The sequence below is a fragment of the Physella acuta genome, unplaced genomic scaffold (assembly GCF_028476545.2).
Source record: "Physella acuta isolate Inbredline_101_S28 unplaced genomic scaffold, ASM2847654v3 ptg000361l, whole genome shotgun sequence".
Lineage (NCBI taxonomy): Eukaryota > Metazoa > Mollusca > Gastropoda > Physidae > Physella > Physella acuta.
In genome coordinates this window covers 122,409-138,634 of record NW_026731880.1, presented here as the reverse complement: position 1 = coordinate 138,634, position 16,226 = coordinate 122,409, and the positions used below count along the sequence as shown (strand labels likewise).

Sequence of the window (16,226 nt, the reverse complement as noted above, 5' to 3'; positions counted from 1 at the left end):
AAAAAAATAGACTTTTGCGAATTAAGTGGACTTGTGTGGGGAGGTTGTCCAAAATAATTTTAAAATATGTTTGGACCTCATATATGGATGACCTCTAAGGAGATTTACGTACCTAGAGGCGTTATTTATTTAATTATTTCATACCTCAACAACGTTTTTTTAAAACGTATGTTCCGTGTTTTACGTGATGTTTTTGTGTCCTTTTCTACGGATAAAAGTTATTTTATATCAGTACTTGTTACATCCATTTCCGACGTAAAATTTCGAGCAAGAGAACAAGTCAAATGTTGCTTAAAAGTATTAGAAAAAACATTTCAACTCCCAGCGAAAAGCACAAGGGAACATTGTTAATAAGATTTTATTGCATGTCTTTAAAAAATGTTAATACGAATATAAGGCTTTCAATTTTTGAAATTACAATAAAGTTTTAATAATTAATCGAAGTAAAACTAAACATTTTGAACTTTTGTAAATAATTATTATATTCTATAAAATGTTACACTCTGTTTTTAAATTAAAAGGTGTTTAATAACACAATTTTGTATATTTTACCCGGCTTGCTATTTGTGGCAGATTTGCATTGTCTCCCTTGAAAACATGAATATTGCATTTAGCAGAGGGAGGTAGCTACTCTTGGTAAATCAACATGTTCTTTGGTAAAATCAAAACCATAATAAAATGTAAGATCAACTAACATTCTCAGAAAAGCAAGTGCTTACATAAGAAAAGTAAATGGCTGTCAGACATTGAGAAAAAAACATGCGACAGTCGTGGGGTTAGAACTGTAGGATCTGTTTCATCATTTTTTTTTTCTCACCGTCTATTATTTCCTTCAGAAAATGTTCACAAACTGTGGCTGTTACGGGTGATTTAAATATAAAAAATTAACAATCCCAATAATAGACAGATTTTACCTATGTGGTATAACATATACAGAGAGTCCGACAAAAAAAAGACAAAGACACATGTACAAAACTAAAGGGGAAAAAAGTAAACAAAAAACTAGAAAAACCTACAATTATACTAGTTTCGCCAGGGTAGCACAATGAAATAGACCCATTATACCCTAAATTGTATGTATATCAAACAACAGAACAATTTCCACCAACTACATCAAACAAACAAAAAATTAGATCGCTTATATTTAAAATCAACAACCAAACGACTCTTAAAAAAAAAAGATGTATTTATTACGAGGTGTTATTATTGTCATGACAACTATGAAAACATTTCTCCGATGGTACCTAGGATTGTGGTCTGCCACCTCACTTCTTGTAGTCTTTGTTTCGTTATTCTCTCCCTGTATTTTACATGGTTATTTAAAAAAACAAAATTATGTATGTAGTGCGTCGATTGTTTGAAATCTTGCGAAAAAGGTTTAAACTGTGTTTGATAAGCCCTAATATGAGGTTTCTATTTTAATGTTATTTATTGACAATAATTAAAATATCCCATGTATTATCTGATCAGTAAGGTTCCATACACTACAACATTTAACACGTTTTGTTTATGTTTACAGACCGCTGATCATGTCATAATTAAACGGTTTAATTACAATACCTGGTAAATACAACTTGATGTTTGTGTATCAGGATATTAAGACTGATATTTACTACTTATTAGATGCATCGTTTGGCTTTTAATTGTGAACTAGGCAGGATCTAGCAAGCCAAATTAGTTGTGTGTGTAAATGTTTACACTTTATTTTACATGTGCATTTGTTTACTAATTTTATTTTAGTGTATTTTTTTTTTAGTTTATTGTATTGTTGGTCAATAAATTAGGCAATTTACAGTAAAATAATACATTCCTTATGCCAATAGATTAGGCCTACATCTATAACTTGTAAATATAGTTATTGTAAGCATTGACCGAACAATCATTGACCTAACAACCATGTAGCTAAGGTGGAAAAAGTCAACGGGCAGTGAGCATGTTTTGAACTAAATCGAGGATCTGATGACTTGATAGAAAACGTACTCACAGTTCGTTAACGATCTAATGATGTTATCTCATAATCCGTGAAATTATGTGGTATATTTAAACATGGAACAGGGTGGACTGTTTACAGTAACAAAAACAGCAACTACTTCTTTATGGAAACCTGACAGTCGTTTGAGTGGTTGTGCTTGTCACAACATCTAAAGAGATTATCTGGATACACCCGCTAGTTAGTTATGACATTTTGTAAGGTACCATTACAGTTGGGACTAGAATACTTTCGGAATTTAAATAAAACTAAAACTAAAATTATGACAGTTTGGTATCGATGCATTGCCGTAGGTACAGTTTACACGTTCTGATCGGTTGTCTGTTGACGTGTGTTTACGTGGTCTGTGGTCCTGCAGTTCTTATATGTTTGTTTTCAACATTGAGTTGTAACTAGAATGTGTATGTGTCTTTGTAAAAACGTTTTGCAAATAATCCGTGGAATGGCTGGTTAGATGTCTGGGTATAGTGCAATACAACAATGTCATACTTTATGACTAAACGCTGTGCAATCAACCTCTCGACTACTTCGTCACTTTTTGTCGGTTTAACTTCGAAAACATGTTATATTAAGAACATATATAACCCAATCGCAACTCGATGTTACCATACATTTAATGAACATATTATATTTTAGTTAATGTTATATTTTCTTACAGTGTTTGCATACATTTGAGCTAATGATGTCTTTTTAAAAATGTATTGTTTTTTGTTAACATCCAGTTTACTAATTACTTCCCATTTTAACTTCTTTCATTAACAAGAGAAACAATAAAAATACACTTCAAAGCGCTAGCTATGTAAAAATTTGAAACAAATAAACATTAATTAAAAAACTAAGTCGGACATGTACAGTAAGTACAAAAAAACATTTTGTAAGAATTTTTTAAATAATTACGTTATTCTATCATTTTTTTAATACATTTTGTTTTCGCCTATTATACAAAACTTTATTGAATTAGCTTACACTTTTAAAAGACATTCGAGTAAGCTAATTATACGTCGTTGAATTTCCTCAGTCGTTACTTTTCCTATAGCACACTATAATATTTTTAAAAAATGTTTATCTAGATTATTAAATAGAGATGAAACAATATTCGATAAATATGTACTATTAACAATAACATAAAAATTAAAGTAAAAACAAAGAAAACAATTAAACTTCGGTGTATCACAGGCCATGTTACACAATAAAATATTGATATTTTTCAGTCCCTTTTAATAAATGGACCAAGTCTATACAAAACAAAAAAAATTCGGGGGGGGGGGGGGGACGGGACTGCCTAGCTTCGCTTAGGTTTTCAAAAAAAATTGAGGAATTGAATGATTAATTAATAGGTTATTGGCTGCTATGTTAAATGTTTAGGGCCTAAATTTATACTGTGGAGTACTGAAGAGTTGCCTGGAAGAAACTCTGCGAGGGGTGTGCAAGTGAATGAGTGATAGTTGTTTTTGTTACAAGAGCAATATTCACACATTTTAAAAACAACAATGAAAGTATAAAATTAAACTCAGAATTATGTTTTTAGAATTTGAAAATAATGCTTTATATATATAGATATAGAAAATGTATACTTTTAACAGTGTCCGCCCCCCCCCCCCCCTCGAAGAAAGTCTACCGCCCCCCCCCCCTCCCCGAAAATTTCAAGAAAAAAGTCTGGAAGAAACACTGATCCCTCGCTGTATCCAACGCTCTAATAGAATGATCGCAATAAACATGTAATCTCCTTCTGTAATCATTCATTTCATTGACTTGACTTGGGTTAAACAAAAGACATCAAGACAAGAGGTCACGCAATTCTTCTAGAATACACCATTAGGACAATCATCCACAACCAACAAATACAAGAGGTCATCCAAATCGTCTAAGACAAATCATTAGGACAATCATCAGCAACCAACAAACATGAACTATTGTAGGGCACATACTTGGATTTGGTATCAGAGATTGTCGGTCGTTGTCCTAACAATACACAACACCACAAACATCCATATCGCATATAACATATTGTTTATCTAACACAAAAGTAAAACACATGACGGATCTGATAAATCTTTACTTACACTTTGTTTATTTGCTAAAATGTTTGTATAATTACAATCATTGAAAGATATATTTTTGTATATACATACCTTAAAGACAGTCCTTATCGTCAGATTAATCAATGTTTCGACTGATCTGACAATGTTTTTCTTTTTGTTATTATTTTTAAACTGTATTCAATATTTGACTTTGACGTCAATTTTAACTGACGGACCGAGTCTAAAACAGTGTTACTGTTTATCTCACTCGGAATTACACAAAAATATGTTCAGATATTTGTCTCATAAGAAATCATGCGAGTCCGATTGCTTGTTAAACTATCACATCTTAAGCAATGTAAGCGAATATTATTATAAATATATACTTTTTTAGCTCGACAAAATAAAAAAAAAATCAAGAATTAACACAGTTAGTGTTAGCTGCAGAGTTTCTTCCAGGTATTTCATCAGGGGGGGGGGGGACGGGGGCGAACAAATTCTACCGCCCCCCCCCCCTCCGAACGAAATGAAATTTATATAATGTATATAGAAAATATATACTTTTAACAGTGTCCGCCCCCCGAAGAAAGTGTACCGCCCCCCCCCCCCCGAAAATTTAAAGTGCCCCCCCCCCCCCCCCCGGAGAAAAAAGTCTGGAAGAAACACTGGTTAGCTGACAGCAATATATTCTTCACTAGTCTGCATAAAAAAAACTTCCGTTATTTATAATCGACCAAGCTTCATGAATTGTATTTTCTGTATAGTGTATGTCGGGGGAAAATTTAGAATATACAGCTATCAATGTATCTATAATAATAGTTTCGCTGTCTCTCTATCTATCTATCTATCTATCTGTCTGACAAGAACGCTCTAGAGAAAACACAAGGAAAATAAAAACATGCACAGTAATTCGAAAAACGAAGTATGACGTCGACACATTTAGCGCACAGAGTAGAAAATAATCTCAAACCCAGAGAGTGCTCACAGTTATATGACGTCATTGATTTTCGCGTTAACATTGAATAAAAAGGAAATGTTGTCTAATCTTAATGGTTTGCGTGAAGAGTTTCTTGCATACAATTCTTCGGGTAGGGGCGAAGCCCCACCCCCCGCGTAAGAACGTCTGAGCCCCCCCCCCTCCCCAACTCAAAAGAAATTTCTTCATCGATACTCTATAATAAAATTACCGCCTAATTAATGTGTCTAATCTAAAAAGTGGTTTTCTTGCAATTTCTTTAATGCAATTCTTCGGGTAGTGGCTAAGCGCGACACCAGTGTTTCTTTCAGACTTTTTCCTCCCCGGAGAGGGGTGGGGGTAATTGAAATTTTCGAGGGCGGGGTTAGAATTTTCGGGGAGGGGGGGGCGGACACTGGAAAAAGTATATAATTATATTTCGTTGAATGGGACGGTAGACATGTTTTTTTTGGGAGTGGGGGGGGGGGGGGGGGGGGGTGGGGGTGGGGAGTGGGGGGGGGGGTGGGGGGGGAGGTGTGAGTGGGGGGGTGGGTGGGGCGGTGGTTTCCTCATCGATACTCTATAATAAAATTACCGCCTAATTAATGTGTCTAATCTAAAAAGTGGTTTTCTCGCAATTTCTTTAATGCAATTCTTCGCGTAGTGGCTAAGCGCGACACCAGTGTTTCTTTCAGACTTTTTCCTCCCCGGAGAGCGGTGGTACTTGAAATTTTCGGGGGCGGGGGTAAAATTTTCGGGGAGGGGGCGGACACTGGAAAAAGTATATAATTATATTTCGTTGAATGGGACGGTAGACATGTTTTTTGGGGGGTGGGGGTGGGGTGGGGGTGGGTGGCGGTGGGTGGGGTGGGGGGGGGGGCTGGTGTGTGGGGTGGGTGTGGGGTGGGGGGTGGGGGGGGGTGGTGTGTGTGTGGGGGGGGGGGGGTGGGTTGGTTTTAGTTTAGAGAAAAGAGACAGCACTATCAACCTAGCGCCCGGTGTATCCTTCCTCAACGGGCCATTTTTCTCGTTGTATATTATTTGGCGAAGAAATTAGTGTACTTTAAAAACAAATTTAGTGCTTCACAATTACTCCGATTTCACTTTTAAAAATTATCAAGGGAAGGAACTAAAATTAATTTGCATTATTAGTTAGATATATAACTCTTTTTTAAGATTGTTCATACAAACATTATGTTGTTTATTTAAAAGCTAAACTAATGGGACTTTTCTTACATGTATTATAATTTATATTGTATTTATAAACATAGAAAACAGTCATGTTTTTACTTTTAAATACAACAATTATCAAAAGACTTCGTTTTATCAACGTTCTGTGACATATTTACTAGTGCATAATTTTGAAAAAAAAAGTAAATATTCATTATTAGTATGTTTAATTAGCTAATAAAAGACTGTTAATGTAGCGCAAGCAGAGTTAAATAATTACAAAAAAAAAAGGGGGGGGGGGGGTAGCGCAATGATTTTTTTTTTAAACTAAATATATCTCAAAATATATACGTAGGTATACACAATGACTCTTACATCATATGATAGTAGAAAAGCTGCAAATGTCTAGGGTACTTTCGTTTTGTTTCTATGTGAAACTGGTTATTGAATAGCGCCTAATGGAAATCTGGAGTTCCGATGAGTGAGTGCAAATGGCAGCTAAATCTTTATACTCATACTATGCTTAGATGGTAGATTTTCCAATGTATTACATAAATCATGTCAGATCATGTTATGACGGGCCTGTCTTTTCTACCTTTGGATGACACAAAAATTAATAGGATTAAATTGTTAAAAGGTGTAATTGTATAAATACAAATATCTCTTTATTACAGTGTTTGTAAACGTGTGTTACTACATAAAGGGTTTATCCATTTCTGAAGTCCCAACAATTTCAGATTTTTAGTATCCCCCGCCACCTACCGTGTACACACGTCAAATTTCGGCTGACATCATTTAAAAGGGATGTAGCTTTTAAATAACAATTTACTAAAGCAAAAGCGTTGTGCTTGTCAGTGGTAGAAACGATAATTTTACCAAACAATGGAATATTAAAACTTTCATAGCAAGTAGCAGCAACTGTAATGACCACACGTCATAATGAGATCTGACGACTTTTTACAAAAAAAAAAAAAAACTTTTTACAACCGCATTAAAGGATTGCCAATACCAAACACGGCAGCCAAGAAAAGTATAGCTCACGCTGACGACACCAATGTTTAACTACAGACGGAGAAAAACATGAGGACAATAATAGAGGCATGTCCAGAATACAGGAGAGTCAGTGGTGGCTAAATCAATGCTGAGAAATACAAAATTCTAGGTAACAGAAAAGAAAGACAAAATATAACACCCCCATAACAGTGACAGACAAACTCAAACTGTACCGCTTCATATGGACGAGACTGACGGACACAATTACACAGAAGCTGGACATTGTAGTTCAACCATTAGGGATGCGCTAATTAACAGATACATTTTACCAAAACATCTTTACAGTCACAGTTAGCACAATATCAACCCACTTTATAAAACAAACAAATAAAATATTTCATTTTAAAAACACCATACTATCCAAAATAGAATACATCTATTGGTGTTTTGAAAGATAACTATTAAAAAGTATTATTTCCTGTACGTGTCTGGTACACAAATACGTTAGTAATCCTGAGATGTACCAGTCGTTAAGTCTACACGTGTGTATGGTCTCTATGTATGTTTATCTCTCGCTTATAACAGGGCACCAGATATATAAGGTTTCATCTAGAAATGAGATAGATCGGGATAGGTGAGGGGGTGAGGGGAGGGGGTGAGGGGAGGGGGCTGGGTTAGGTGACGACGGAGAAAAAGTAAAGACACTCTTATGCTCTAAAACAATTAGAACATTAGTTCTAACCCTTATTTCGCTTGTCAAGAAAGTCAAGCTTAGTAAAGCTAAAAAAAAATAATAAACCTTAAAAGATAAATGCTATTAAATGTGTAATGTAATTTTGAGGGGCAGGTTTGGTAAAGTGAGGTGTGATATCAATTTAAGGGAGGATGAAGCAAGTATCATACATGACCACAACAAAGGCAGAAGTTGCTTATCCTCAGATTAAAAAAAAATATCTTTTGTCGTGGTTTAATCGCAAATATAAAAGTCAACTTAAGCGCTGATTTCATTACATGAAAACACCAGCAGAGTAAACATTTCACAATATAAAGGCTACTATCTAGTTTCAAATATCAGAAAAAAAGATGCATATGAGGATCCTACATTCTGACATATTCAAACAATGTGTTAACTTCTGTCCTACTTATGTCTTGTGTGTGTTATTCTATTTATAGTTGTCTAGAGAAATGTTGTTATGTCTGTCCTGCCTATGTCTTGTATGTTGTTTTATTTTATTCATGTTGTTTGAGTCTAGTTCTATTTATAGTTGTCTACAGAAATGTGTTTACTTCTGTCTTGCCTATGTCTTGTGTGAGTTGTTCTATTTATAGTTGTCTACAGAAATGTGTTTACTTTTGTCTTGCCTATGTTATGTGTGTTGTTCTATTTATAGTTGTCTACAGAAATGTGTTTACTTCTGTCGTGCAGGACGCCGTCACCACGAGCCTACACATACGATATATTTTTACCGCCCTAGTCCAGTCTTTTAGTGTGTAGACCGTCCAGTGGTTGGTTACAACATTATCAACAAAGTAGAAATTTTAGAGTTTAAAAAATAAAGCAAATACAAAAAAAAAACGTTATAACAAGCTTTTAAATGCACTGAAAATAAGAAAATCACCTAACTCGCGTTCTTAAAAAACACAACTTTTTTCGCTGAAGAATGTAAAATGTTTTATGATCTACCACATGGTATTGAGAAGCACACGTTCTTAATTTTCTTCTCCCAATCTTACAACATATATATGGCACGTTTTATATCCGACATGATATAATAGTTAGCATCATTGGAAAACTTTATTTATCTTGTATTGATAATTGTATTTTACATCATCTCGGAAACACTCTAAGTTTATAATCAGCTTTACAAATTTCACAGATATAATTTTTTTCGTGACTTTCTTTTCGTTACTTTTTTGCTGTTAGGATCGCCTTTTCTTAATCGTATCTACCTTGGCATAAAGTGTAAAATCAAACACAGGTACAATTCAAAACATGCTATAATATTTCTTTATTTGCACATATTCAATCTTCTACACTCTTGTAACCTACTGTACTCTACTTTGGCTGCCTAGCCTATCATCGTGGCTAGAAACTCTCATTTAAGTGTTGAAAACATTTGATTTGATAGCCAACACTTAAAATCTTGTTTTAATTGACTATGGTTAAAATTAAATGGTTTAATTAAATGATTCCATACTTTAACCTATTCCAAGGTTAACAAATAAAGTGATAATAGTGTTGGAACAAAATCAAGACAAGAGTTATATCATTAAAGCTATAAACAAAAGCTAAAATAGTACATGTAAACATTCTTTATAGATAGTTGCATGGATACTGTATTGTACCATTGCTGATCGCGCTGCGTAATTGCAAAGTATAAGTTCAAAGTTTAACTCTCACGGTCTTAATGTCTTACACGATGTCATTACATTAGTAGAAGTGTTGGATGGTTAGTAATATGTTTGGGTATATTGTAAACTAATCATACAAAAAAGCTCACATTAGTTTGACTAAAAATACGTATTTACTTATTACTTCCCATTATTTATACAAAACAGTACACGGGAGACAAATTTCTTATAGTTTATATTACTAGCCGTGAAAATGATTTGATAAAATATACAGGAACGCGACTAGTAAGTCTGAATTGAAAATTAAATATATTAAAATATACTTACTTAACTTACTTACTTACTTAATCCTCATCACTCCCTGTGGAGTATAGGGCAGCAACAAATCTCCGCCATTCCACCCTGTCCTGGGCGAGCCACTTTAGTTCATGCCAGGTTTTGCCAGTAGCCTGTACTTCTTCTTCCATCTCCCTCCTCCATGTTCCCAGTGGTCTTCCTCTACTTCTCTTTCCGGGTGGGTTCCACTTCAGCGCCATGTTGGGGAGTCTTTTTTTGCTCATGCGTAGGACATGGCCCAGCCATCTCCATCTCCTCGTTCGAACTTCTGAGACAATGTCGTTTAATCCTGTCCTTCGCCATATTTCCTTGTTCGGGACTTTGTCGTCCCACTTTATCCTGAGGATGCGTTGGAGGGATCTTCTTTCAAAGCCTCTGAGTCGGCTGTCTACTTTCTTGTTTAGTTTCCATGACTCTGCAGCATAGAGGAGTACAGAACGTACATTAGACTTATAGATCCTTATTTTAGTTCTCTGCTGCAGTGAGGATGATTTCCAGATCTTAGCGAGTCTGTTGAAAGCTTGTGCTGCCATTGCTATTCTGGTGGCAATTTCTTTCTCCATGCTGCCATTTGCTGATATATAGCTGCCGAGGTACTTAAAGTCTTCGACCTCTTCTAGCTCTGCTCCATTCACAAAGGTCTTGAGAGCACTTTTGGGTTTTATTTTCATTAGCTTGGTTTTTCCGGAGTTTATCTTTAGCCCAACGCTTTTGGCAATTTGTTCTATTCTTGTGGTTTTCGCTTGGATGTCTTTTTGGGCATGTGAAAGTAAAGCCAAGTCATCAGCAAAGTCACAGTCCTCTAGGTGGTTGGTAAGTTCCCAAACAATTCCTCTTGGCTTATCCTCAGTGGCTCTTCTCATAATCCAGTCTATTACCACCAAAAAGATGACAGGTGAGATGACACAGCCCTGACTGACTCCTGTTTTTACCTTGAACCATTCACTTTGCTGATTTTCGTGTCGCACACAGCATTGGTTATCATAGTACATGTCCTTAAGTATGTTTATGACTTTTCCTGGAAAGCCATATAGCTCTAGTATCTTCCATAATGATGGATGGTGGATGCTATCAAATGCTTTCTCGAAATCTATGTAGTTGATGTAGAGAGACGAATTCCACTCCAGGGACTGTTCCACTATAGTGCGCAAGACAAATATTTGGTCGTTACATGACCTGTTGGCCCTGAAGCCAGCTTGTTCTTCACGAAGGATCCCATCAATTCCTTTCCTCATTCTTTGTAATAGGACTCTGCAGAAAACTTTTCCTGGTACTGACAGAAGATTAATGTCTCTCCAGTTCTCACAAACATTAAGGTCGCCCTTTTTGGGTAATTTGATAATGATTCCCCGTTTCCAAAAATCTGGGACTTTTTCTTCATTCCATACTTTGTTGATGATCCCTGATAGAGTTTCTGCACCTTTTTTTGGGTCTGCCTTTAGCATCTCCGCAGTGATTCTGTCCTCTCCTGGAGCCTTATTGCTTTTTGTTTTTTGGATAGCTTCTATTATTTCTTGTTCTAGGATGGGTCCTCTATACATTTCAAAATGTATGTTCATGTCTGTGAAGTCATAAAATATAAGGACAACTTTATTTTTTCCTTTAGGGTATATGTATTTTTGTCTTAACAATTTGTGGATTTTTAAAGACCGAACAACTATAAGGAGTTTGTATGCACTTTTTAAAGACAGGCACATCCGTCGGTTTAAACCATAATCAGCTTCCCTTTTCCCATCACGGTATGTTTGTACTACTTGTTATTTGCAAAAAAAAATAAAGAAGATGACGTTTAATTGTCAGAACAAATCACCTGTTGTAATTGTCATAGCGTAGATATAAAGAATTAGACGACTAGTAGATGTTACAAAGGACGGTGCGAACTTGACTGTAGACGATTTGGTGCGAGAGTATTGTGCGCATGTTGAATACAATATTTGTGGCGCAAATGTGACGTGAGCATGACACGAGAATGTACCAATGACGTAGACCGCGGCAGTAACGTGAGTTCGGGGTTAGTAATTGTAGGAGACGGATGTATTCTTTGATATTGTGCAAATAAGTGTGTATTAATAAAGTTAGTGTTCTTTTCATAAACGAAGTGGTTGACTTTTGCTAATTAGTGTCTGCGGAACATAAGAGTGATTCCCGTCCTACTCACAAGTATAATAGTTGTCGAATGAATAGTAGCAGATCAGAATATAGAAAAGATTTAGAGAAGATATAATTATATAATATATATGAAACCCCCCATCACATATTGGTGGAGCACAAGTGGTCCTTAATTCCGCAAGTGGTGTTTTAAAAAGGATTCGAGTGAAAAGTTGTGAAGTTTGAAGCGGATTCGTGTTGACCAGAGGTGCTACTAGATCATCGCAGGGAAGCAAGATAAGTACCTTCCTCTGATTTTTTGTAAGTAACCGGGATTGTTTGGATCCTGTGCTGGTTATTCAGCAGTTTTTTTTTCTTTTTCGTGTTTGTTTTATGTCTTTATAGATCTAGTCTTGTTATTCTTAAATTGTCTGAGGCTTCCTAACGATAGGACACACTGAGTGTAGGCCTGCCTTTTAAGAAGTGCATATTACTATTAGATGTAGAAGTCCTGTTTGTACTGCCGTTCTTTACCTTCTATTGTTACCATAGGTCCTGTATTATTGTTGTGATTATCGCGTCAGTTATCTGTGCCGTTTATCGCTGTTTGTATAACACTTTAGTTATTTTTGTGTGTACGATTATTTTGTGTGCGTTCATTCAAATTATTAAAATTCACACACCATGACTGACCTCGCTCAGTTGTATAAGCTAGGCAAGACGCTCGAAAAAAGTGGCGCTGAGCTAGAGGCATGGGTTGAAGAAAAATATAGAGCTATCACGGCTGATAAAGAGCGGTTGGCCCACATAGACGCAGACAAGTGTATTAGAATTGAAATTGAACGTGGAAAACTGGAGCTAGAAAAAGACAAAGAAAGGACAAAAGAAAAATCAAGACTGGAATTGGCAAAAATAGACCTTGAGAAAGAAAAGGCTAGAATAGAAATGGAGAAAGAAATTGAATTAAAACGGTTAGAAGTAAACAAAAAAAGTACACAAGCAGAGCAGGTTGAAGCACCACCAACAACAACCAATCATTCCAGAAGCATGCTATATAAAATGCCTAAATTTGAAGACAAAAAAGACGACATAGATGCTTTTATTCGACGGTTCGAAACGATCGCCAAGTCAGAAAACATAGCCGACAATATGATGAGCCAACACCTGCTCACTCTGGTTGGTGGAAGAGGACTCGACGCCTGCCACACCCTGACTGACGAGGAAATAAAAGACTACAAGACATTAAAAAAGACCCTACTAGAATTCTACCACCTGACAGAAGAAACTTACCGACAAAAATTCCACCAACTTCAACCTAACAAAAATGAAGATTTCAAAGTGTTTACTAATGACTTAAAACTTACACTGGAAAAATGGATTGAGGCAGCATCTATTAACAAAACTTATGAAGATCTATTCCAATTCGTCCTGGTCGACAAAATATTAAATTCAGTCCACAGTGACTTATATTCCTTTTTACAAGAAAGAAAACCTAGAGATATAAAGACTGTCACAGAAATGACGCAGAAATTCATAGCGGCCCACCCGACAAATCCAGTATGTAAAAAGTACGACGAGACAGAATTAACTTCAGTATTCATGACCCATGTTGCCGACAGAAGTAAATACCATATGCAGTTCAAACCCGACAGACAACAACAGATGCATCAGTCGGACAAACGATGTTTTTATTGCAACGGCCTTGGTCATTATAAAAAAGACTGCAGGAAGGCCAGAAGACCAAACTCGTTTCAACATAACAATCAGTTCCGTGCACACAGTGCGAACGGTCGCTACTACAACATTAACAGCAACAGAATAGAGCATGTTCATTTTATGAGAACAATTGGACACCATAAACTGCCGAGCTTCCAATGTAGGGTTAATGGACAGGTGGTGAACGCGATCAGGGACACAGGCTGCAGCACACTGGCCGTCAAAAGCAGTGTGGTACATCCCAACCAGTATACGGGTAAACATATACCTGTCCAGGGATTTGATGGTAAAATTTCCCTTCACCCTACTGTACGGATAGACGTTCACACACCATATATATCAGGTAGATATGCCGCTGTTGTTTTTAATAAAGGACCATACGACCTGATCATCGGCAATGTGATTGACAATCAGACGCTACCTCAAGGTGACATAGATAAGTGGCTGCAAACTGAAATAGTTCAATTGGTAGAAACGAGGGCCCAAACTGCTGCTAAAGTTATAGAAGAAAGTAAAGCATCAGAACAGGCCGTGAACAACGAGACTAAACAGTCGGTGGTGACAGAGACGACCTGGTCCCCTGAATCATTCCAACAAGAACAGCACAACGATAAATCGCTGAGCAAAATATTTAAACTTGCTCAGAAGAAATCGGTAACCGTGTCAAAAAATAAAAAGGAACACTCCTTCTTTGTAAGAGACAACACATTGTTTAGAAAATTCACAGATAATGATAAAACAGTCAATCAGCTGGTTGCTCCACAGAAATACCGCCAGGCGATATTACATCACGCTCATGATCTACCACTGACAGCACACATGGGCAGAACAAAGACCAAGCAACGAATAGAATCTGCTTTCTACTGGCCTGGCATGGACAAAGACATATCTGCATATGTTAAATCATGTCACATATGCAGAACACAAGATACATCTAAGCCACCTGCGGCCCCGCTCCTTAGGCATATCGCTACCGCCCCACCAATCTGTACAATGGAATCAGTGGATCTATCATCGGAAAATGTTACAACTGATGAGCTTGCATGTAAAAAAATAAAGCTAGATGCTTCTGGAGAAAGTAACAACATACAAAAACCCTGCAAAGAAGAAGATGCTGAAATACCTGCAACAGTTGTAGACAATGAAAAATGTATTGAAAATAAAAATGGTATCCACTTAGAGAGCGAAATACATGAAAAAGAGGTGCCTATTAATGAAATACAAGCAGGAATTACTGAATATCTTGGGGAACATGAAGGTTTTAGTGCTGTTATAAAACAAAGGTACTCTGATTTCATTGTAAATGAAGTTGATTTAGATGGAAATGAGGTGCATTTAACACAAATGACATGCCCTGTTGAGGAGACAGATGAAGATAAAAAAGCTGAAGATAATAATGACAAGATTGTGTTGGAGAAACCAGATGTGATTAGTGATGAAGATCTCTCCAAGATTGATAACCTTGTTAAAACAGGACTATCATTTCACAGTTGTTCCCATCCCGGGAAAACAGAACCGACTGGCTGACATATTGTCAAGAAATTAAATATAGCTTACACAGTCACAGGCAGAGAGCTGCTCCTGCAATACAGATATGTGACACGCAATACAACATACATGTCTTTTCTTTGTGTGTAGTAGATCTCTTTCTATTTTAATGCTAGTCGTGTGTAGTTAATGATTTAGTAATGTAGTTGATATTTTGTTGATAATTATAATAATGTAGTTACTATTATTATTATGTAGTGTGTCGTGGACAAATAACCAGCATATCAAAATTTGGTGGGTTTTTTTCTTTAAAAGAGGAAGGTTATTTGTCCGACGGGCACAAAAACGCTTAGCTGGCATATGTTTAAGACGACATGTCCGCTCATATTTTCTCAGAATCTGACGTCATCTTCGTGAATGCTACGCACTGATGCCCAGCTTAAATGAATGCAGCGGTCAAACGACCAGTACATCATGAACGTGAACATATGAAACACATCGTCAAGGACACGTCCGCAGGATCACGTCAAGTAACACATCTAGAGGAACCAAATCAATGTGAGATGGGTCATCCTAACCAGATTACTGAAGCCTTACGCATGGTCGCGGTCAATTTCCGACCAAGTCGTAACGGCAAGAAGGGTCACCATAACCAACTAACAAAAGCCTTACGCACGGTCGCGGTCAATTTTCGATCAAGTCGTAACGGCAACTTCAGCTTATAAATATCTGTTTTTCAGTCACAGTGTTGCCAAGTTTTGTGTTTATAAAGCTCAAGGGAACATTTAGACGTCAAGTATAACAGGGAAAACTGTCTACACAGATGATAAACGTTTGTGGAACTGTCTCTACCGAAGATAAAAATTCATTGAGTGACGTATATTTTGTAAACTTGTCTACACAGATGATAAACTTTTGTGGAACTGTCTCTACCGAAGATGAAGATTCATTGAGTGACGTATATTTTGTAAATTTGTCTACACAGATGATAAACTTTTGTGGAACAGTCTTTACTGAAGATAAAGATTCATTGACTGACGTATATTTTGTAAATTTGTCAATACAGATGATAAAGTTCTCTACTGGCAGTTCAAGATGCGGCATGACATTGTTGTCG

At 36.5% G+C, this 16,226-nt stretch overlaps 1 protein-coding gene across 1 annotated transcript; it reads left to right on the top strand.

Annotated features, from left to right (window-relative positions):
• Window positions 1-12,964: 12,964 nt before the first annotated feature.
• On the top strand, window positions 12,965-15,148 carry LOC131941415 (uncharacterized). The gene has a single exon (XM_059300661.1). It carries the CDS (start codon window positions 12,965-12,967, stop codon window positions 15,146-15,148), a length of 2,184 nt encoding a protein of 727 aa, XP_059156644.1.
• Window positions 15,149-16,226: the final 1,078 nt, after the last annotated feature.

Bases quoted from the DNA above. Each gene is read 5' to 3' on its own strand.
- LOC131941415 (XM_059300661.1), top strand. From the start codon at position 12,965: ATGCCTAAATTTGAAGACAAAAAAGACGACATAGATGCTTTTATTCGA.